Source organism: Lepidochelys kempii, chromosome 7 (genome assembly GCF_965140265.1).
Source record: "Lepidochelys kempii isolate rLepKem1 chromosome 7, rLepKem1.hap2, whole genome shotgun sequence".
In the NCBI taxonomy this organism is placed as follows: Eukaryota; Metazoa; Chordata; order Testudines; family Cheloniidae; genus Lepidochelys; species Lepidochelys kempii.
In genome coordinates, this window is record NC_133262.1 from 80,993,728 (window position 1) to 81,018,489 (window position 24,762).

At 38.9% G+C, this 24,762-nt stretch overlaps 2 protein-coding genes and 1 non-coding gene across 5 annotated transcripts in view; 2 read left to right on the forward strand and 1 right to left on the reverse strand.

Annotated features, from left to right (window-relative positions):
- Positions 1–24,762, reverse strand: part of CTNNA3 (catenin alpha 3) — a 928,894-nt gene that overhangs the window by 549,808 nt on the left and 354,324 nt on the right. The window lies entirely within an intron of this gene.
- The window catches only part of LRRTM3 (leucine rich repeat transmembrane neuronal 3), a 138,146-nt gene that overhangs the window by 22,579 nt on the left and 90,805 nt on the right, over positions 1–24,762 (forward strand). The window contains exon 3 of one of the 3 annotated variants that reach the window (XM_073353446.1): positions 10,422–10,489. The exons of the other annotated variants lie outside the window; for them this stretch is intronic. Coding sequence (XP_073209547.1) covers positions 10,422–10,448 — 27 coding nt within the window. The 3' untranslated portion in view covers positions 10,449–10,489. Of the gene's footprint in view, positions 1–10,421; positions 10,490–24,762 lie in introns of those variants that run through there. 3 annotated transcript variants of the gene reach the window in all.
- Positions 17,454–17,525, forward strand: TRNAV-CAC (transfer RNA valine (anticodon CAC)). Its single transcript has one exon. It is a non-coding gene; the product is annotated as a tRNA-Val (tRNA).

A 24,762-nucleotide genomic window follows, 5' to 3' on the forward strand; every position in this document is an offset into this window, starting at 1 on the left:
GTCTCCTGACTTCCAGTCTCAAGCATGACCCACTGGAACATGCTGCCTCCTTTATTCAAAAAAAGTTATAGAATGATTTTATTTCAAAGTATTCCTCCCCTGGGCACATGACTGGTGCCTGGTTAATGTTTTCACATTAAGTGGTGATCTACACAAGTTATTACTACAACAGCAGCTTCATGGAACTTTCAGCTATTCCTTTCATTCTTCAGTGAGCTTTAGGATGAGCTCTCCCAACTGGGTATGAATGTTTTGGGTTATTTTAATTGATTGTGAAATATCTGCTCATCTGTACAAGTATTTTCTAGTAGCAAAGACACTGTAGCTGCTCTGTTAGGGGCTGTGTGAGGTGCTGAGACAGCTCAAACTTGCAAGAGGCCAGGGAGGTGCACACCTGAATTTCCAACCGATGCTCCATTCTGGTGAAGCTTAAGAGGCCCAGACAGTAACTAATTCCTGCTCCTTCAACTATACTAAAGATAGCACCTTAGCCTCAGGCTCTCCACATCACCAGATCTGCTTAAGCACATTTTTCTCCATCTTATCAGATGGCTATTGTCTCCACTTACGCAGTAAACACATTTCCCCCTTTAAAACCTAGATCCCAAAACTCTAACTCACCCTTAACTCAGAACATTGCTGAAAAGTACCAAAAAAAATCATGCCACTTGTCTTTTGCATACAAAGTTGAAGTTGGGTGGGCGACATGAGTTAGACTGGTTGCTAGTGAGTCAAAAGCAATCACACAGCTGCAGAGAACTGGATGGATCATTTTCCTATGCATTTGCAAACATCTTGCATCTGGGGTTTTTTAAAAGATGTAGAACTTTGTCATTGTTTTGGGGTGTTATCTGACACTCCCCTCCCCCACAAAAACAAAAACACTTTCAGCCTTAATATTTTACTAATCAAAGTTTTTTGGGGGGGGAGGGGGGTGTTTTTTTGCTTCTATGCTGGGGAATATATATACACACACACACACTACGCAAAACTGATTTTACCTGAGAAAAGAAGGTAGAGACAAGGAGACATGGGAAGGGGAAGAAATAAGGATGCCTGGCCACCTTTAATTCATAATGAAATACTTTCATGTGTTTTATTTTTATTTTGTGGTTATTAGGATTATGTTGTGATGGGAATTATATTTTTAAAAGTGTTGCTTCAAGATCTGGGGCCCACCAGCACATAAAATACTTTTCTTTAAGCAATGTTCCTAATCACCACAGAAAGCCTGTAGGTCTAAAAGCTTTTTTGATAGCTTGTCAAATATGATGCAAATTAAGATGGTTTGAAGAGTTTCAGAGTAAACATATTGTTCTGACTGCAAGTCAGCAGAACATCACTGACTTGGACTCTTCTGTATTCTTTTCATTAGAGTAATGGAATAAAATTCCCACAATATCCAATACAGCAATTATGACCAGCATGTGTCACTAACCTATGTTTCTAATTATAGTATTAAAAGCCCTATACAACTTTGTGACTGATGAGCCTTTAATCTGAAGACTTATTATATCAAAGCAGACTGCAGACCGGAAGTGGATGCATGGATGATTGTTTTTACAACTGCAAATTCTGTTTTGGAGACTTATTCAGAAAAATTTCCGAAAATAGTTTCCTACTAAAATGACTGAGTGTAGATTTGTATGCAGCATTGTTGTAGCTGTGTCAGTCCTGGGATATTGGGGAGACATAGAGGATGAGGTAATATATTTTATTTTTACTACTGAAGTTGGTCCAATAAAAGATATTACCTCACCCACTTTGAGTCCAGAGTTCTTCTTTTACATCAACGTTTAGATTTAGGAAATGTTGACTCTGGGTTAATGTGTCAGCTTTATGTTTATGATGCTAGACTTAAAAAACAGTTGCAGTCTCCATTAAAAATACCTCTTTTGGGTTTCTAGCATTAGTCCTATCTGATACGATATTATAGACTTCAGAGATATTGTTCCCAAAAGCCTAGGTTTGCAATTAAAAAAAAAACAGCCGATTTTGATCCCAACGTATATGACTACACCAACAATGGGGTATTGAAACTGAACTGTGGTGCCTGTGACTGACTAATCCTGTCCAACCTACGAATCAGGCACACAAGTGAACAGGCTGATGAGATGAACAGGCTCCTACAATAAAAAGGCATAAATTACGTTAAACTAATATGCATTAAGGATATAGGGCCAAAATCTCTCCTGTAAAAATATAGGTTTCAGAGTAGCAGCCGTGTTAGTCTGTATTCGCAAAAAGAAAAGGAGTACTTGTGGCACCTTAGAGACTAACAAATTTATTTGAGCATAAGCTTTCATGAGCTACAGCTCACTTCATTGGATGCATTCAGTGGAAAATACAGTGGGGAGATTTATAAAGTCAGAGAACATGAAACAATGGGTGTTACCATACACACTGTAACGAGAGTGATCACTTAAGGTGAGCTATTACCAGCAGGAGACGTGGGGGGGGGGGGTGATAATCAAGGTGGGCCATTTCCAGCAGTTAACAAGAACCTCTGAGGAACAGTGGAAGGTGGAGGGGGCGAAATAAACATGGGGAAATAGTTTTACTTTGTGTAATGACCCATCCACTCCCAGTCTCTATTCAAGCCTAAGTTAATTGTATCCAGTTTGCAAATTAATTCCAATTCAGCAGTCTCTCCTTGGAGTCTGTTTTTGAAGTTTTTTTTTGTTGGAGAATTGCCACTTTTAGGTCTGTAATCGAGTGACCAAAGAGATTGAAGTGTTCTCCAACTGGTTTTTGAATGTTATAATTCTTGACGTCTGATTTGTGTCCATTGATTCTTTTACGTAGAGACTGTCCAGTTTGACCAATGTATGTGGCAGAGGGGCATTGCTGGCACATGATGGCATATATCACACTGGTAGATGCGCAAGTGAATGAGCCTCTGATACTGTGTCTGATGTAATTAGGCCCTATGATGGTGTCACCTGAATAGATAAGTGGACACAGTTGGGAATGGGCTTTGTTGCAAGGATAGGCTCCTGGGTTAGTGGTTCTGTTGTGTGATGTGTGGTTGCTGGTGAGTATTTGCTCGTGAATTACTGGTGGAGGGGATGGAGCTAGTGTTCTGCCCACTCCTCAACCATGCCCATCCTTTCCCCATAGAGATGCTCAGCAGTGCTGAGGCTGCTTCTGCCAACTCCTCTTGGGCTACTACTCATGTGAGTACCCCAAGCAAGAAAGTAGAGGGGCACTTTTACCCTTCTTCTCCCTTGCACAGGCATGTAAGGCAGTTCACATATTAGCTGGATATCTTACAGCCTTTCAGTACTTTATCTATTCCAACTTTGAAAATAACAAGTTCTAATTAAGCCTTGCCACTGTGATCTAGCCAAAAAAAAAAAAGTTAATATAATAGGCCATGCTAATATTTCTTGTCCTACAGTAAAGAGACAAAAGAATAAGCTTCATAATCTGGAAAATATATTAGGGTTTAGCAATTGTACCCTATTTTTTATTTCACTATATTAACACAAAAAATCTGCCAGCATAACTTCCAAACACATTGAACATTTTTGCGGTAATGCACGTCCCAAAGACGAACATTACTCCCATTTCATAAGCTTTCTACCATGGAGATAGCTATAAGACCAGCTACTGTGTGGAGAATACAAGCTAAGTTTGACTAGTTTTCCAACCAGTTTAATTCGGAACCCTAAAATGAAATAGAAGTAGGTTCAACCTTGAAGAAGGCCCTAGTAGGCGTTGGTTAATGTTAATCAGTATTGTGGTCTTTCAGCTAACATACAATATTCGCAAAAAGAAAAGGAGGGCTTGTGGCACCTTAGAGACTAACCAATTTATTAGAGCATAAATTGGTTAGTCTCTAAGGTGCCACAAGCCCTCCTTTTCTTTTTGCGAATACAGACTAACACGGCTGTTACTCTGAAACCATACAATATTCGTTGATACATCATTAATACTCAGAGGCAAGATGGTTATGTATTCAATACTGCAAAACAAAAAAAGTCAGCCAAGATACAGGATTGAATGCTGATAATGCGTACATCTTCCATGCTTTGAAAAATTATTTGCAGGAGGTTTTTTTTTCTTTTTAAAGTAAAACTACCTTTTTCTTTTTCTCTGCATGGGTGGTAGCATTCTTCTCTTGATCTACCATGTTAGCAAGTATCCTGCCTAAAGTTGCTGAAATTCTACCGACTCTGTGACTCTTATTAAGTCCACCAATAAGTGAGGTGGGAGTGGCTCACTTGGGAAAGGAAACTAGACCACTATGGTTGTAGAGAGAAAGCCTAGGGAAAAATCAAGCTCGGGGAAGAAGTTTAGGCTGAGGTGTATGTTGTATTGTTTTTGAATTACCAGTAATGTCAAACACCAGGAAAATGCAGAGTTTGGACACTCTGGGTACTCAACCCACTCACAGTAATGCTCCAAGAAACTAGCCAAATACCAAGCTTTGCACCCAGATGACATCCACATTTTTAAGCAATAATTAGGGTTGGAAAAATTCTGCAAAAAGTTTTCCAGAAAACAATAATTTTTTAAAATAAATTCACTACAGCCTTTTTCACTCCCCTTTTATTGTTCACTTCCCACAAACTTGAGTGATTAGGTTTTACTGACACTTCATAATCACATTTATAATTTTTAGTATATAGAATACATATAACCAATAATGCACACCCATCCAGTTTGGAAACAAGTTTTTCCACATGACTTATCTGACTAATCCAAATGAAAATACTGTTCCAATTTTGAATATCGAGCATTAAGTTGTCAGAGTGAACAACTCACAATCCATCAGCAAAGTTTAAAACAAAACACACAAAAACCTCTCCAATAAAATGAGGAAATCATGCTCTACCTATAAATATTCTATGATAAGAAAAAACAGTCTAGATTAACTGGATAAATGATGTATTGAAAACTATTTGCTCAGATATGCAATTAGCCAGGGCAGATGTAGCTCTTCTTTAAACAGGTTTTAGCTGTTTACTAAAAAAAAATAAAAAAGCAAAAATGCTTAAGGGTCAGACTGTGACCTCCTTATTCGAACTGGTAAGCATTCATCACATGAATGGTTCCACTGAGTCACTGCTCACTAGTGTGTGTAAGGGATATCACCACAATCTGGGCTCGTACATTTAACCAATACATTGCATAATCCAGCAGTTTTTAGGCAAGCCAAACTCCCATTAAACTCACTGGGCATTTCCTCTGCACAATGAGGGCCTGAGTTATAGAACTCATCCAGTTTATTGGTATTAATATTTACGATTCCTTAGAGAATTAATATTACTATTACCGTAATAGAAACAAGAGCTAGTCACAAAACATCTGTCTCCCTCTCCCCAAGAGGAACAAACAAAATAATGTTCATTTATTCAAGATTTTCAGTAGAAAAATTGGCTTTTCATCAAAAAAATCAAAACCACAAAATTGAATTTTTGGTTTTCCAACTGAAAAAATTTTCTTCAATGAAAGCAGACACTTCCTGTGAAAAATTCTGTTTAATAAATAAGTTTTGATGGAACATTTTTGACCAGCTCTAACTGTATCTTTGTTTGATTCTGTGGTATATTATCTCTGAGAAATAAAAGTATAACCTACTGGTCAGCGTACGTTATGCAGCCCTTTCTCTGACTTGTTAGTACTCAAGTCAAGAGGCCTGGCTCTTTAGCTCAAGATAGACTCGCTTTGAGATCTGGAGATTTCTGGTATTGGCCATAAGGTCAGCTACCATAAAAACATTGATATATGCTAAGTAATAAGATGTAAAGTTAATTCCATTTTTGTTAAACTATTCTAACATTTTAATGCTTCCTGTTTTTTTAATATATTAACTATAAACTTATACATTGCACCATTCTTGTTAAAAGAAAATAATTTAAGTGTTATCACCAAGCTTCACTTGTTATATAAGAGATTTAATGAAGCCAGTACTAGAACTGGTTAAAAGATGGTAACAATGTTTTGAGAAACATTTTGAAACTTTCACCAACAAACCCATACTTTGGAAATGTTTGGGGGTTTGAAACTGGTAATATTTTGTTTTTTAATCTCATTTTCTTGCCTTTCTCTTGCTTTTATCTTTTCTCTCTGCTTCTCCCCACCCAAACTTTTTCCTTTTTAATTTTGTCACTGAAAAAGAGGTGATGGTGGGGAGGAGAGAAAAAACAAACAGACAGAGATGGGAGAAAAAGCTGATCAAGATTTCCCCCCAAAAAAGCCCCCAAAATTTTCTTCAAACATGTAGTTTTAGAGGAAAAAAGGGCCATTTTCATTTAAATAATTTTTGAACAAAAAATATTCACCCAGCTCTTATCAGTGCTTTTTTTTTTTTTTTGGCCTGTCCTGGTCATGACTATACAATATCTGAGTAAAAGAACAAAATTCCAAACCCTTAAAAAAAGATTCCTTTATGTAAACCTCATGGGGTTATCATTTGTTTCTGAGCATCGATAATCATTTTCTACAGAGCTAGTTGGGTTCATGTAAACAGAATCCCCACTTGCAACTAAGGCTGGCCAGAGAAGAAAATCAGTTTTGCAAAACATTTAAATGTTTCAAAATTTGTTTTTGTTCTACACTGGAATGAAAATGAGACCTTTCAAAAAAAATTTCCATGGACACTCTCTATAGCCTGATTGTTAGTGCAGTGGCCTGAAGTGTTGGGAGACCAGGGTTAAAGTCCTTGCTCTGCCTGGTTGGGAGCAGAGGGAGGGGCTTTGTTTTATTTTTATCCCAAATCACTCACTCAGACAGAGCAGAGATTTGAACCGAACTTTCTCACATTCCAGGTAGCGCCATAAGCAGGCAAATCTGGGTCATCTCCTGCCGTGATTTAGGCTCCACAACCTCAGCCTTACACGGAGACTCAGAAAACTCCACTTATTTCTGCCTTGCAAGCACATTCTTTCTCCTACTACTGAAGTTGCTTATTCACAGCAATAGGCCCTACCACCATCTAGCCAAACAAGCCAGCCAAACTTTGTGCCCTTAAGAGGCTGCAAACAAGCACTCAGTAGTTCTACCTAATGCATAGTATGAGATAAGAGTCAGACTTGGTGCAAGGGGGAACCACTCAGTGGGGTATCTGGAGGAAAATTTGATTATGGGGTTTTATTAGTCAATTTGCAAAAAAAGAGTTGTTGAACTAAGGTTTTTGATTTTTTAAAATGTTTCTATTTTCCATTCCTTATTTCATTAGCTTAAATAAAGTAATCCAGGGTGGACTACCAACCTCGTTTTAATATCCACTTCTGTTTTATTGGCTCTTTAGTTTGTAAACACTGCTCCCATTAGTATTCATTACTCTGGGTTTCCCTATAAAGTTTCCTTGTGGCACTAAAGCCTTACACATGATTTATTCTGTTACTGGACTTATCCTCAGAGCATCCTCACAAGGTTCCAGTAAACCAATATCTCCAACTTAAAGTCTGATGACTACTGGCTGGAAGACCACATCCCTGCCCAGATGCAAATAGATGGAATTCCCATGAGGGAGGCTTGACAGTTAATCTGTATGGGGAATTAAAAAGAGATCAAAAGGACAACAATCCCAGTTTCTGAAATGGAGATGTAATAATGGAAAAATAAAGTAAAATTCTCCCTACAAATAGATTTGTCACTGGTATTCTTTTGTATAAGTGATGTACTTCATTTCACAACCTGCACAGAAAGCCAGTGTTGAGACCACCTTTGACTTTTATCAAGGTTACAGAATAGAGTGAATAGATCAAGGAACAGCATTTTACAAATGCTCTAATCTCTAATATGTATTTAGCCATTTGAGAGTCACTCTTTCCTGCTGTATTCCTGAGTTTTTGTTTTGTTTTTTTTAATAATGCCAACATCTAACTTTTGGTATATTTTTTCTATTTTTAAACTGGTGAAAATTTTTTGAAAAGATCAAGGTTTTGTGGGATTTGTGGATGACTCATAAAACAACAAGAGTCTTTGACACAGCAACAAACATACGCATTTAAAAATGATCTTTGAAAAATCTGGCTGTATATCTCAGACTCGTCTGGGACCTGATCCAAAGCTAATTAAAATCAATGGAAGTATCTATGTCAATGGAAGGTTTGTATAAAGATTGAGGGTAGAATCTGTTTTTTATACAGTAGCAGATAGTATTATTTATTAAGCATTTTATTTTCCCATGAAGCATCACTCAGTGGGAATCCCCACCCCTGCAACACACACTTCAAGGAACTATTTCAGTTTCCCAAGATTACTTCTATGGGCATAAAACTCACTCATCTGAGTAAAAACCACAGAGTAGTAGATATCAGAAATCATTATGGCCCACATACTGAATGGCCCATACAAATGACAGAGAGACACTGTACAGAGCAGATATCACACAACTTTCTAACCATCTGGGACTCCAGTATTTGTTCAAGATTATCCCATGAGCATAGCATTAACAAGTCAGTGTATTTTCTCTCATCAGCTTTATAAAATTTTCTGAACATTTACCTTTTAATTTATAAGATGTGCCTATTTCAAACTCTAGTTTCATGTACATCATTTAAAAAATATGCCAATTAAAACACATCTGATTTTCCAGACTTTCTGAGCACCTGCAGGTTCCATTGTTTTAATGCTCAGCACTTCTGAAAAAAATCAAGATATTAACTCAAAAAGGGTCAAGCTAAAGAAAACCTCAAGAAAACACAGCTCCCCAACTGCAACAAAAAATTCAGTCGTCCATAATATGCTCTCAGGCAAAGGCCTGCATAGAAATATACTGGATACCTTGCAAATGCCCTGAAGGTCAATGGGGAAGGAAGTTCTAGAACCGAGGATCCCCAGTGAGAAAGCCCTGGCTCCAGCCCTACATGGTTCAGATCTGGGGACTATCAGCAAGTGTATCTCAGTTAATCTCATCTCTTGGGATGGAATGAAAGAATAGATGCTGTCTCAGAGATAACCAGGACTCAAACCACAAGGGCTTTATAAATCAAACACACCATTTTGAACAGCACTGGAAACAAATTGTAACCTAGTGCAAAATGCTCCTTTTTGAAAGCACTACTTAGTGCATGGGTGTCACAGTATATGTCCTAGACAACAATAATGACATCAGAAGGGGTTAGATATACTTGAAGAGACAATACAGCAAGGTGCTCACAGAAACTAGCTGGAAGCATCTGGACTAGACATTTCCCTTAAAATTGTTCTGTCTTTCACCTTATATCTGTATACACTGTTGTAGTAGCCATGTCGGTCCCAAGATATTAGAGAGAGAAGAGAAACAAGTTCTGTGTAAGCTTGAAAGCTTGTCTCTCTCACCTACAGAAGTTGGTCCAATAAAAAAATTACCACCTCACCCACCTTATACCTCTATCATATTAGCTACTTATAGCATTGTACACAACTCACCATCCTGGAATGCCCCAATCTGCAATGTGGCACTGCAGCATCTCTGCCTCAGCTTCCCCACCATGCTCTTTGGCCTACTCCAGTCATACATATGGCTTGGCCCTCCAGCCAAGCTGCTTTAGAGAGTTCAACCCATTCTGGGGGTAACAGAATCCTTTAGACAAAGTCCAAGAAAAGCAAAAAACAAAGGAATTTTCAGCCCAGGCTGATTCAGCATCCAACTCCCTTCCCTACAGCCTGACCTCAGCTGCAACAGTGTCTCAATACCCATCAACAGGTACCTGGGCTTTGATCAAACCTACAATCTGAGCCAAACCTACCCTCCTAACAAGGCATCTGACCAAACAATAGTCTGCAGACAACTCCTGACCCTTAACCAGGCTTCTTGCCCCCTGCCCCCCCGCCCCCAGTTAAGAGCCATCGGTCTGCTCTCCTCCCCAGTCAGGATTTAACTGCTGGGCTTTTATCTTCTTCAGTCCAATACCCAGGGCAGGGTGAGGCTAACTTAGGCCTCCTGGCTCTTAAAGTGGCAGGCTGTCCTGCTACAAGGGTCTTAACCTTATAGATTCCAAGGCCAGACTGAATTAGATCCTCTGACTCTCAGTAGTTCCTCTACTTGCCCCTCCAATGCAAGAATCTGCTCCTCCAGCACAGCCACCAATTTGCATCCATGCACAAGAAGCCCCTTCCAGCTTTAGGTAGGAAAGAAAACCCAGCACATTAGTTGCATGTCACCACCACTGTTTGATTGCTGGCCATCATGGAATTGCACGTAGAGCTGAACCTAGAAGGAAAGCCTCTCACATTTCTTCTCCATATTCCCTCTAATTAACCAGACACTTGAAACAACAGAGCTGATCAAAGTGTCAGAGTCACACAGCCCTGTCTCGGCTGAGTCACACAGCCCTGTCTCGGCTGCTTACTCAGCGTCCCATGTTCCAGCTGCAGAACAGTCAACCAAACAATGCAGACAGACTGACCAAACGCTCGCCAAGTCCCATTACCTTCAAACAGAGAGTCTGCAACTATTCTCTTTTGACAATCTCTGTTCACAGCTCTCGAGTCAACCTACCAGTGATTGATCCTCATCATGAAACCCAGCACCATCATCATCAATCCAAGCAGAGGTCCAAAAATGGAGTGGACATGCAGACTGAGCCATCTTCTCCCGCTTAAAATTTTCCTCACAAGGATGAATTCTAAGACCTCATAGGTGACAGGCAATTTGACAAAGCTTACACATTAGCTGCCTAAGCCATAATTGTACAAGGAAGGACTATGGACTCTATTACCGTCCACCTAGGACCTTTCAAGAACACTGACTGCACTTAAAATTATATCAGCACACCTTGGATTAAGGCTGCATGAAAAATTCATACTATTCATGACTTTCAGTTACTATATGTCTGTAGAGTACATAGCACAACAGAACACACAGAACAGTATTAATGTTACATAATACAAATGAAAATTCATGTTTTAAATAACATAACATTCACATGAGATAATTTTCCAATCTGCAAAATCAAGTGGAATTCAGTGCAGCATACAGATTAATGTAATTAATCATCACACCTCTCACAATCAGCCAAAACATGCTTCCTCAGTTTTCTTGAGGGAAAAAACAGCTGCATGCAGAAGCTTGTTCCATAAAATGGCATGTGAGAATGGACAAAAATATAGCTCTCGCTATAGTTATTCCTTCTTGGCTGACAGAAATATATTAATGGGTTTAAAGAAGTAAAAAGGGAAAATTACAAAAAACTCCCCCAGAGCAGGTTTACTAACCACCACCACCACTTTTTTCTTTTTAGTTTCACAGTAGAGTACAAATTAGAGCCTCAGAAGATTAGTACTATAAAATGTTAACCTCCCTACGCCTAAAATGATGGATGATGCCTCTGAATTCCCATGGTGGAAGCCAGTGGGATTTTTTTTTTCAGCTACTGCAGAATTTTCTGAAGCTGCATGGGTTCTCCTTGAAATCTGCAAGTGCTTGGAACTTTTTAAGCTATCAGTACCCTATAAATTATAATTACTGAACAAGTTCTGTTCCTCAGATTGTTTTAAGAAACGAAGGTGCTACTAAATAATTATATTCTCTTCACTTTACTTAATTGTGTATGACCTTGTAAATGAAGGATTTTTGAAACATGCACCTGAATTTGCTATAGTTTAAGTTTACTAAGTGCACTAGTTTACTCTAAGTTGGGTAACTAGACCATTTCCTTACCTACCGTACAGTGCAACTATAGTTAAACATCTACTACAACATTTCGTCACCCAAGTGTGACAGACAGTAGTTAAGAATATCTTAATGGCACAGTAATGGAAAAATATAACTTTTTAAATATCATTGAGTTAACAGAGGTAATAATAATGAGTTGTGCAGTGAAAAGTTCATTTCCTCCCACTTAAGGAAAGAGACATTTTCCTGCTGTGAATATTCAACTGCTTCCACTATGAAATTCCTTTGCATGAAAATCACTTTGCAAGTAAACACTGTAAAAAAAAAAAAAAAAACGGTGCACAGGACATAATTCAGAAAAATAATTCAAAGCAGTTGATTCTGCACAATCAAAGGTGAACCACATCAAAAAGGAGCTTCTGTGACAAAGAGTCTTCATATCCAGAGAAAACTACAGGTATTAAAAAGACTGAATGAAAACAATATGCTGCTTGTGGTACAATGTATATCACAGTTTAGCATCTGAGCTCTTTGCTGACTAAATACACCCCATGGAAGGCAATAGTTGATTATACTGTTGCAAATGGCTGAATATACAAAGGAGCAGACATGGTCACGGTTTCATTGGTTATGCTGTAAAACTGAATGTTACTATATTTTGACAATTATTAAGTAAATGAGTTCAAACTGTAACTTTTTCATTTTAAAAGAGAAAAATCTAAGTCATATACATTTGTGTCTAAATCCAGGGACAGGGACACTAGTTATTAAATGTCTGAGTCTTAGGGTTTCCACATGCACAGCTCTCTTTGATCTCCAGAAGAGAAATGCATGCAAAATGCACCTCGGGAACAACCTTCAAATGTGTTTTGGATTTCTAATGCAAGTGAGACTTTTGTGTATAAAGAAAAATAGTTCTCGTGTAATTTTAAAATAGTATTAATTTTATATAGTACAAATATACCATCCTAATAAGACATTACTTTCTTATCATAGTTAATTACAAACGTAATTGATGTAACACACAGAAATCCCACAACTGCACAATAAGTGAACACTAAACTTAATTGACTTCAGTAGGAATCTTGGATGGAGAAGAAATATAGCCCTAAGTACAGGTGAAGACCTACCAAAGGACAGTTAAACTTCAGACTAAGTAACGGATGGTCTCTAAGGTCTACACTGCAATAAAACACCCACAACTGGCCCATATCAGCTGACTCAGGCTTGCAGGGCTTGGACTGCATGGCTATAAAATTGCAGTGTAGCTATTTGGGCTCAGGCTGGAGCCTGGGCTCTCAGACCCCATGAAGGGGGAAGGATCCCAGCATCCAGGTTCCAGCCCAAGCCCAAATATCTACATTGCAATTTTACAGCCCCACAGCCCATGAGCTCAAGTCAGCTGACAGGGGCCAGGTGCGGGTGTTTTATTGCAGTGGACATATACCCTAAGTGTCTGAACCAACTCCCCCTAAAGTCAATGCAAGGGTTACTACAGCAGTTGCATGAAAGGAAGGAAGGATATTGTTTACCTACTGTTATTGGCCCCCACCAAAAATGAGACCATCCATTTGTCTGTACAAATTTGTGGGTGGCAAATTACAAGGCTACCTTTGAAAACTGGAGGCCAAAAGGGCCACAAATTTGATATCTTGAATGAAGGGGTCAAGTAAACTGTATGTGTAGGTGTAAACAAAAAACCATATTTGAAAATTCTGCAGCTACCTACAAAAAGAATTGGGCATCCAAACAGATTGTGTACATGCTATTATCTGCTAGAACCTCAGCTTGCTAGTTAGGCAACAAAACCAGCTCGTGTCCCTAGGTGATAAGATCCATGTACAGGGCAGGAAACTCTTGAGGTTCTATTTGCAGTTTTCTCTATATTATTTTCTGATGTGGGGTAGGGGTCACCTAATGCTCCTCCCTTACTGTCAGGGGACCGTGGGTCTTGAAACCTGGTCCACAGGGCACTTCAGAGCTAATAAGCTGCAACCTGCCACCCAGTGACTGCTAACTATCATCAGAATAGGAGCTGAACTCCAGCAGAGGACCCCAGTCCTGAAATCTGATTGGCAGAATACTGGGCATCCTGATTGGTTCACAACTTCTATATAAAACCAGCACAGGAACAGGAAGTTGTTCATGCAAGTGGGTTCTCCCTACTTTGGACTGCTTCCCCTGAGATACCTGCTCCTAGTGCTTGCTGCCAATCTGATAACCTGACAATGCCTGCCTCCTGACCTGAGTTTGCCCTCTGGCCTGTCTCAGACTCTGATCTTCTGGTATCAGACCCAGCCTCCCTCCTGATTCCCGACCACTAAGTCAGACTGCCCACGTCCCAGTCATAATACACACACACATGAAAATATGCATCCTTGGATGGATGTAAAGCCTTCTGTGGACCACATCAGTGAAGAAGAATCCTACTGCTAAAGTAGCTTAGTACAATTTCTATTCAGAACTGTGCATGGTTCCTGGATGTCAGGGGAGATCATAACCAAGCCAAAATATCTCCTTCAGAATAGAAAAGAAAACAAATAGATATAATTCATTTGAACTTTCAAACAGCCTTTGATAAAGTCCCTAACAATAGGCTATTATGGAAACTAAACAGTTATGAGTTGAGATGTTAGTGTATGATCATGGATTGGTTAATTTTCAACATGACAAAAGATTAACAGTTGGTATTCCACATAATGGTACTCTACAAATTCATAAAAGAAAAGTTTCAGATAGGAGACACAAAGGTCTAGCTCAGCCACTGAAGAAAACAGAAATATAATTTCTTAAGTCTTTCACCATGCCACAAGACAAGCTAATGAGGCTAGAGGACATGTTCCCAAATAGTCTTCCATGGCTATCTTTTCCATAGTGGAGACAGGTTCACTTAAGACAGCCAAATATTACATTTATAGTCATCTGCCGGAAATTGAGCCTCCTCATTTTACCCCAAACTAGTGAGTCGCTCCTTTGATTTCAATGTAATCTTCTCTCTGTAACTTGGGACTGATTCTCAGAAGAGCATTTTGTGAAACAGTTTATGAAAAGCTTTTATGTTGTATTTTACCACTTTTGGAAAACTCTGAGTGAATCCAAATATTTAGGTACTGGTGGATGAGCCTTATGTTACTACTTGCAAAACAGCGACCAACCTATTAGCGCGGTTAGAAACTTGTTGGTTTCCTCTGACAGGGAGTCCTGCATATGTTTTCTTCATGTATATTCCATGTATATTCTCTCCTTTGCATTTCACTGTGAGGTTTTGGGTTTCAATGAACCTCAAGTCAAGGAAAAACAATGAAAACTGCTGAGTGTTACTGGATTTCCTGTTGAATTTTGCATGGTTCAAATGTAAACACAGAAATTGGCTCAGGTTACTTTAAAGATTTGTAATCATTCTATGAAACTGGACTGAATTTTGCATTTGGGACAAAACCTGAAGCCAGGTTTCACATGACCTCAAGATGAACATTTTGTATAACTCTATGCCTACTTATTGATGCTGGTTGTATAACCTGAATAGTGATTTAAATCAATTAAAATACCCTTGCAAACAGCTCACACAAAGATGGTGAAATCTGTCTCAAAAGTCTTCTCCTCACCTGTGGATACCAGTTGTGCATGCAACCACTTCAGTCTCTCTCTGGGACATCCAGTCCATGGTGTTGGATTGTGGAGGGGTGGGGGGAAATAGTACATAAGATGTAAAATATGATAGTTCTAAAAATGGGAAAGAAAACAAGGGTTGAGATTTCAGAACAATCTTGGGGATTTGGACACATTAAAATTAAGGACAATGGAGGATGTGTGTCTAAATCCTATAGACTGCTCTGAAAATCTCAGATTTTGCTTTAGAAATTCTGGCTAAGTGTTGATGTGGGATTTTTATTGATTTATTGGACTGAACAGGAGCTGTGCGGATTGTTTGGGAAGAGTGTTTTATCTCCTAAAGCTAAAAACTGGGTGTTTGCAAAGAAAAGTAGTGAAGGAATAAATAAAAAAGTCAAAGCAATCATGTTTAGCGCTTACATGTTATAACATTTTCCAAATGATGGACCATTTTCACTCTCCTGTGTACAGGTGTGGGTGAAAATAACAGCTCCCTCAATCTTTGGGGGCCAATTGCATTGGAGGAAAATATTTACTCCTGTGTGGGGCAGACGGCACACCACTACCCTTTCATGTAGGAACTCCACTGACCAGATAAAGGGAAGGGGAAATCCAGTTAGACATCCATAGAAGCCTTACCAAATGAGACTCCCTGAGATCCAGTGAATCAGTGCATTTTACATGCCTGGCCCTGCCTGCTGTTGGTACTGCATGGCTAGCTCCAAGCTCCCAAACTGGGTAGAGTTTGGACGATTGATGCTGTCGCAGCCTTTCAGCCTCCAGGCAGACTCGCTGTCACTGGGGGTCCACAGACTGGGTTCTGCCAGTTTCCACCAGCCAAACTCATGGGGCACATCTGGCCCATTAACTGATTCATCCTTATAACCCCGCTGTGAGGGAGGGGGGTATTATGCATAATTTTGAGATAGGGAAATGAAAGCACAGGCAGGCTCATGGCCAAACAGCAAGTCAGTGGTTTGGTCAGGATTAGGACACAGGTTTCCCACAGAAAATTCCTGAGCTACCCACCCCTCCTAAGCCTCTTTCCCCAGGCCCAGACACCAACACCTATTTTTCTGTAAATAGTTTCATTTTAAAAACTGTATTTATATTGTTTTGCAATATAACAGAGATAACTATAGATCACCCCCTACTTCATATGAATTTTGATGAACCACACATCCATTAAACAGCAAAGTACAATTTATTTCATTCATGACAGCTGAGTTTGGTTACAACACAGCCTATGGCAGTTGGCCTGTGAGATGAGATTTCAAAATAAAGAATAAAGAGAGGAAGTGTGCAAGGAATTGAAAAGACAAGATTGCTGTTACAGCATTAGTGCCGATATACTGTCTGTGGAGGGTACAGGGCTGGAGTTTGCTGTGATACAGCAAAGTATCTGAGATAGAAAATTCAATTTTCTCTTTCCGATACTTTGCTGTATCACAACAAAATTTAAATAGAAAATTTAATTTTCTGTATCACAAGAAATTCCTACGTTGTATCCTTCTTAGACATTATATCAGAGCTAAAGTTGTTACAGCAATATATTGTCTTTTCAATTCCTTCCACACTTCTTTGTTTTTCTCTATCTACAAGTCTGATCTTGAACTGCCATAGTCTGTGCTGCAACCAGACTCAGCTGTCGTACAATAAGGAAAAGAATGTAACAATGAAAAACTGGCCTTGGCCATTCCTATGTTTCTCAGCCACCAGAGGCATGACAGTTTTTTTCTGGGTTATCAGCTAAACCTGAAGTAGAGGGCGTAGGCTACTACCACTTCAGCTGCTACAGGCACTCTGCCAAATGCTACTGGAAACAGCATCAATCAAAGGAATACCTCCTACAGAACAGTACAAAGTTTGTGTTGGCTCCTACGCTGGGAACAGAAGTTGATTAAGAACCAGTTAGGGCTGTCTGTAGTAGTTTATGGTACTAGGGATGAGCAAACCACTTCAGATAAAACAAATGGCAGAAACTCTAACTAAATAGCAGAGGCCTGAACCAAAATCCTAGATCTGACAAGCTCCCTGCACTTTGAAAATGTGCATACACTGAACAGCCTCTACCTGAAGGGCTTCTGTCCAGCTCTATCTGCAAATTAAAGCTGGCCCTTCTTTTTAGAAACCCCTGGGGAAGGCAGCTGACCTAATACAACCCATCCTCTTTTGAGGGTTCATCCATCCCTGAACACAGCTGACCCTACTAACACAAGTACATGCCCATGCACCAAAGGTGAAGATTGAAGCCCAGTACCAGAAAGGGATGTAGCTCAGTGGAGAAGGGGATGTAGCTCAGTGGTAGAGTGCATGCTTCACATGTATGAGGTCCCGGGTACAATCCCTGGCATCTCCAAATTGTTTGGGGGGAAGGGACAGCTCAGTGGTTTGAGCATTGGCCTGCTAAACCCAGGGTTGTGAGTTCAATCTTTGAGAGGGCCATTTAGGGATCTGGGGCAAAACTTGGGGATTGGTCCTGCTTTGAGCAGGGGGTTGGACTAGATGACCTCCTGAGGTCCCTTCCAACCCTGATATTCTATGATACCTATAAATTAGTTTTTTACCAATTATAAGAAGCCTACTTATTTCTGCAGGGAAAAGATGCATAAAGTATTTGAAATTTGACTCTTCACACTTCATTTGGAACACGTGTGGAAGGGCTGGCTGAGGGATGCTGACCCCCCCCCGCAGCCCCGCCTCTTCTGTCCGAGGCCCCACCCCTTCGAGGGGCCCGAGCCGGCCCCCATACCAGTAAGTCTTCGGAGTTTCTTTCACCCCTGTCAGTAGGTCTCAAAGTGCTCTACAAAGCTCAGCAAGCATGATTTTAAAAAGTCTTCACACTGTTTCACAACTTTGATATTGCATTATATATTAACCAAGTTATGAATAAATCTGAACTCAAAATGGTGGTTGAGTCCAAATTTTACATGTCAAATTGCAGATGTCAGTGCTGGTAAAAAATGCATTCAGGCAATATTATTCACGTCATCCATGGGCAAAGTGTTCAGAAACCAGAACCATTAAGTCAATAGGGCAGGGGAGGATACATGACCTACAACCCTTCCTCTCCATTGAGCAATATACATTATAGTAATAAGCAGTATAGGAGAGATCTTGTCTACAATGCAAAATATTGGGTCAGATTTTTTTCTCTGATGTGATATTAGTGCAGGTGAAAGGTGCCAGATTCAGAGCTTTGGAATCTGAAGATCTTTGTATATCCAGAGATCAGGTAGGTGGTGGTTTTCCCACATCATCTTGCCAATGTGCCACAGACTGGCCACAAGAGTACCAACTACTGTCAATTGCTATGGTAATTTTTGTGATGATGTCAAGTATCTACTACAAAATGGATTCAAACCAAACTTATTTGTCAGAGGCCACCATACAGCAACCAGATGGTAATTTCTTTCAATCACTAGTGACCAGTGCTAGATTTCTACCGGCAAGAAGAGGTGGTCTTTTCTATATCCTATTATTTATCCTCTGAGACATCCAGCCCCAGAGTACTAGGTTTATTTTGGTTCTCTGCATGACTGTCCTGGTTGAAACTAGATTTAGAAAATACATTTTTCACTTTAAATTATAGTAGACAACTCTTCATTAATGTTTCTTCAATAGTACCACACTTAGTACTTGAATAAAAATATTAAAATGTTCTCTACCTATAATTATACAATATCACCCCCCATAATTTTTAAGGGATTTACCAGCTTGATGCTTCAAGATGCATACTGCAGGCACTATTTTGCTCCCCTCACTCATGCTGTCAGATAGTTCCAATAATTTCAATGGGATCACTTGCTAAAAAAAGATACTATCCGACATGAGAAAGGATGGCAGACTCAATCCCTCAATGAGATACTGTCTCATTCCAAACAGAATTATGTTTCCACTAACCACATGGTAATGGGTAATTTTCCTTTGACTTTTCCCCTATGCTAGCTTTTCAAGTGGATTTTAATTAACTCTGTTTTATTTATTAAAGCATATTTTGTTTAACTTTTCCCAAGAGCTCCAGTAAATAGCTGTGTGAAAGTTGCCTTTACTTATTGCTTCTCCCAGGATGCTCTTAACAGTGAAATCTCTACTCTCGGGATGCTGTAAATTTGAAGGGTAGGGGTTTGTTTTGTGCTGCGTGTATTCTTTAAGAAACAAAATGAAGTTCATGTTAAGAATGTTACTTTACTTCAGATGCTTCATTTTTAGAAGGATTTCTGGTGCTCGTGTTATAGCTTAGCATCTATTAATTCCGAAAAATTCCCCCAAATAGTTAGGGAGCTCTTAAGGATGTTACTGCGATTTACTGAAAGCTTTCTGGCCACCTCTTCCAACAGCAACAGTCATTAATTGTCATTAAAAAGTTTACTTTTGGAAATATGCCTAATGCTCCAAATAAATGTACAAAAGTTGTTTACAGGCACTGAAAAAGGAGCCCTTGAAGTCTGATAAGTACTTGTTTCCCCTCTTTGCAAACTATGCAACCAGTTGATACACTCTATCAATCACAGGTTCTAAAAATGAGTACATTTGGATTGCAAATCATTGACTACTAACTGTGCTAACTGTGATGATAAATGGCAGTCATTTTCTTGAAGCTGAAGTAACACAGTTTTTAATCAACAAATATATCTAGTTAAGTGCAAAACCATGCATTCAGCTTTGTGGTTGTAAAATGAAAAGTAAATGTACTTTGCTACTTTTCTTAGTTTAGGGATCAAACCAACTGTTCCAGCTTTTCTTGTTTGTTTAACTCACACTGATGTTTGTTTTGGCTGGGAACTGGCAGAGGAAAGATGGCTCATCTGGGAGTACATGTCCATAAAGTGGGAAAGAATCAGTAATGTGCCAAAACTGAGAGAAGAAGAAAACGGCAAGTGGGGATTGGGAAGAGGAGACAGGTTTCAGGTCATTCCTATAGTGGAAAGGTAGAGGGAGGCTTTAGGTGTTAGGGGAAGGATTGGCACTCTAGGGTAGAGACGCAGGAATCAGAATTTTAATACACTTGCCCTCACGTGCAATTAACTGAGAACCAAGATAATCATATCTTGCACATCAATAACGTCTTCCATAAAGTGCTTTACGAACATTGATGAATTAGTATTAGTCTCACAGCATCCCCGTGAGTTACAAAAGTATCATATCCAGTCTGCAAATGGGAAAACTGAGGCACAGAGAGGTTCAATGACTTGAGCACAGATTGCAACAAAGCCGAGACTCAAACCCAGATTATCTAACTTCACTTTCAATGCCCTAAGTTTACACTAGAAGAAGAGAATGTATGGACATTTTAAACTTGCTATTCTTTTAGTTCTTCTAAATCAGAAAGTCTACTCTATTTGACATTCCCCTCCCCTTAATATTGTATCTCACTTTCCTTTTTCTCCATTTTCATAACTGGCTAAAATATTTGATTTTTTTGGTCCCCTTTCTCATATGTCCCAGATAACTTTAATCTCTCAGTTCCCCTTCCATCTCACCAGTCACCTACAGAACACTTGGAACCACAGAGTTAATGCCCTGACAAAGGCGTGATACCAAAGTGTTAGTTTGCAGAATTTAGATTTTTTAAAATGTTATTCACATCACAAACTACTACTTAATTCATTCAATATGGTCAGAAGTCTCTTAGAAGAGAACAAAATCTGGAATAGCAGAGTTGTCAAGCTCAGGATTGAGATGTACTAAGAACTCTGTCAGCAAGCTTACACTGTGTGTTTCTGTACCATGCCTGCCTGTTGATAATGCACTGCTTCTCACTTTCACAAATATGAAATTCATCTAATTACAATAAATTCAACCTGCTCATTTCCCTAGTTAACCACTTTTACTCACACTCTAAGTACTTTGATGGGATGCATAGCAAGTCACATCCTTCAAGTGTATGCACGTTTATTTTGTGCAGAATACGGACTAATTTCAAAAATCTTACATGTGTGATTCACCTGCAATGGCAAAATAAGGCTCTAAATCTTCACTTTTCCAAAGAATGGTTAACTACTGTAATTTGTCTATCATATTAGAATAAAATATTTGAATTCCTATATAATCCTGAATATGCTCTTCAATATTTTCTGCATTTTATATCATATTATATGGTAACAAGAACACTACATATATTTATCCAAATGTGGCCTCTGTAGTGCCTTGCATTAGTTAGAATGATGTCCTTTGACTTCAATTTGGGTCTTCAATTTAAGCATTCCAGAACCCTGTTGAAATGTTAGGAGTTAATAAAGTGATCTCTTGTTTGTTGCCCGTTGTAACTTGTGTATCATACTGATAGCTCATACTTGCTGCAAACACTGGAAAATTTGTATAGCAAACAACATTTTTGCCTTTTATCTTTTATAAAAGTCATTCTGTAGTTGTGGGTAGAAGTAATGCATTATTTGGGCTTTGATTTAGATCAATATAGCAAAAGCTTTTTTTGTTTGTTTCTTATTCGCGAGATGCCAAAAAAAAAAGTGCAAGGAAGGGGAGAGGAAGAGAGAAACTCCAAAGAATAAAGTTGCACCCAGAGAAGTTGCACTTTTAAGGCCTGATCCAAAGCCCATTAACGTTAGTGGAGACTCCCCACTTCAATCAGTGGGACTTGGGCCAGGTTCCTACAAAGCAAACTATTGCTTACACAGTTTTGGCATAGTAACATAAGTGTATGCAGAGTGACTTTTTTTTAAGCAATTACCAAAGAACTAAGTGACTGATTTGAGAGTTTGATTTGGATAAAGCACATTTAGAGAGACCATCATTTGGGCACATTTTTCACAAATAAATGAATTCGCTAGTGAAGTTCTAAGTAGCACCTGACAGTAGGTAAACACAGTTAGTTGGAGTTGTATCCTGAACATAAATCCCCCCAATATCACCATTAGTTACACAACACAGAACCCAATATCACATTGACAATGGTTATAAATACAGAAGCACCCAAAAGGGTAATTGAGGTGCAGTCTGAATACAGTACAGGGAGCTCTTGCTGATTCATTTTATAGCATTGGGCAAGTTACGTAATCTCTTTACTTCATTTGTAAAATGGGGATGGTAAAACTTAACTTTGAAGGGTAACATGAACATTAATTTGTATTTTTAGACTGGCTTGGAGACAGAAAGCACTATATAAAAGGGTAAGGATCATCATCATCAGAAATTTGGGGTAATTTCTTTTCTCCATATATATTATATAGATAGATAGATATAGAATCTGAGAGAGAGAGAGACAACTTAGTTAGGAGATTGATAGTAACTGGAAATTGCAGATAGATATTGTACGAGTCACTACCACTCTAAAAGATATAGTTCTTGCACAATGGCTTAGTATTGACACTAGCATATATTTAGCAGAAATGAGTTACAGGAATATTTGTGAGATGGGAACATTAGCATTAGATTATCTCTAGCTGACACATGATGCAGCCATATCTTTGACACAACTAAACCGGATGCATCCATCTGTTATTTTTTGTCCCATTTTGCCATTGCCAATATGTCTAACTGGGTAAAACTGTGTTTGCGGCTCACCAACTCATCAGGCAGAGGAATTCACCAACAAACATACACAAACTAGAAGCAGGTACAAAAGGAGTGGCACTATCCCTAGTGCTTTTAAAGGATTCCCGGCCAGATCCTTAGCTGGTGTAAACCAACACAGTTCCATGGACTTCAGTTGAGTTTAGATGCTTCACAATAGTTGATGATGAGTTGTTCAAATTCTAAAGCACTGCTGGATGTTTTTTAAGGAGGAGCCAAACTAAAATTTAACTCATTGTAGGCTGACCTGCAAAAGATCTAAAATCTTGATCTCAGCAAGAAACAGTTGTATGCTGTTATCCAATGGCATGAGACTATGTTATCAAATTCCTTGCTCCAAATTCCCTTTGAGCTAAATTTGGAGGGTATCCTAAGCAATATAAAGCAATAGCAGCCAGCGTGGCCAAACTGCTGGTTTAGAAAGTCTACTTAGTCAAAAAGCAGTCTGCTTTAAATCAACTTTAGCTCTGTGGTATAACCTGCCATAACTTTTTAGGCAGAAGCCTTAGTTGGGGGATGTAGCATTCCAATGGCTAATCTGTAACTTACTTGATGATATAATTGAGACTCTGGACCAGTAAGAGTATATGTGCATTTTCAACCAATGCTATCAGGGCATCAGCTGTTTGGTTTTGACCATGTGAAAATGAAACATTCTCTAGTCTTGTTTTGCAAGGACTACAGTAGAACCTCAGAGTTATGAGCACCAGAGTTACATATTTAACAGTCAACCACACACCTCATTTGGAACCTGAAGTACACAATCAGGCAGCAGCAAAGACAAAAAAAGAAAACAATTACAGTACAGTACTGTGTTATATGTAAACTACTAAAAAAGAAAGCGAAAGCAGCATTTTTCTTCTGCATAGTAAAGTTTCAAAGCTGCATTAAGTTAATGCTCAGTTGTAAACTTTTGAACGGACCACCATAACATTTTGTTCAGAATTACGGACAACCTCCATTCCTGTGGTGTTCGTAACTCTGAGGTTCTGCTGTATTTAGCAAGGACAGTATATGGCACTTTCCATATTACAACATAGGAAAACTAAAGCAGAGGTTAGGCCAACATTTTCAAAAATATGCACTATTTTTGGAAATCCAATTTGAGATGTTGGTCCTCATTATCAGAAATTTTGTCCACCCTTAGATCCCAGGGACATGAATTGGAGATACTGGTGCTGAGAACCTCTGAAAAATCAGTCCCTCAGTTTAAAGCACCCAAAAATTGCACATTGACTCATATGTTGGATTAGAACATAGGACCTCTTGGTGCCTAGGCCCGTATCTACACCACTAGAATACATCTCTCTCTGAACTCATTGTTACTGTTTCCGCATATAGGACAACAACAACATTTCATTTCAGTAAGTATTAACTGACTTTTACATCTGCAATATAATCAAGTAAAATAGAGTGGGAAAAATAAGTGTCAGGTTAGAAAGACCAGAGTTCATTTCAGTGAAGCAGGTAACCTTTAGTGTTGCAAAGTCTAATTAGCCAGAACTTAGTTATCTGGAATTCATTTCTGTCTCTCATTTTCAAAATTAATATAGAACCCAAATATCTGTTATCCAAAACATCCGTTTCATGAAACTTTCAGGTGTCCCTTGGAACCTTATTAAAACTGGAGTTCACTATTGTCAGCTCTCATGATTTTACCATGAGTTTCACAGTATGTGTTTAAAGTCATGTCAGTTATAGGCCAGTCAGCAGTCTTTTTTTCCCCCTTTGCTTTTTCTGAATTAAAAAAGAAAAAATGTCCTACTCCTCATGGTTGCAGAGAAAAGCTTGAAAACATGGCCTTGCTGCGTACTAATGGCTCAAAAACCAAAAAGCAAATAAAGCCCCCAAAATAAAATATGTTTTTAAAATATTTTTATGATTTGAGGCCTGACTTATGATTTTTGAATGATTGGGATTGTCATTAAAAATTGCCACCAAATATGGATATTACCCAACACCACAAAACTGATTGCAAACCAATTTCTGACGACAGTATTTTAAGTAGCAGAATGACTTGAGAGTTGCAGATACCACAAGATCTCTGTTTAACTTTGCATATA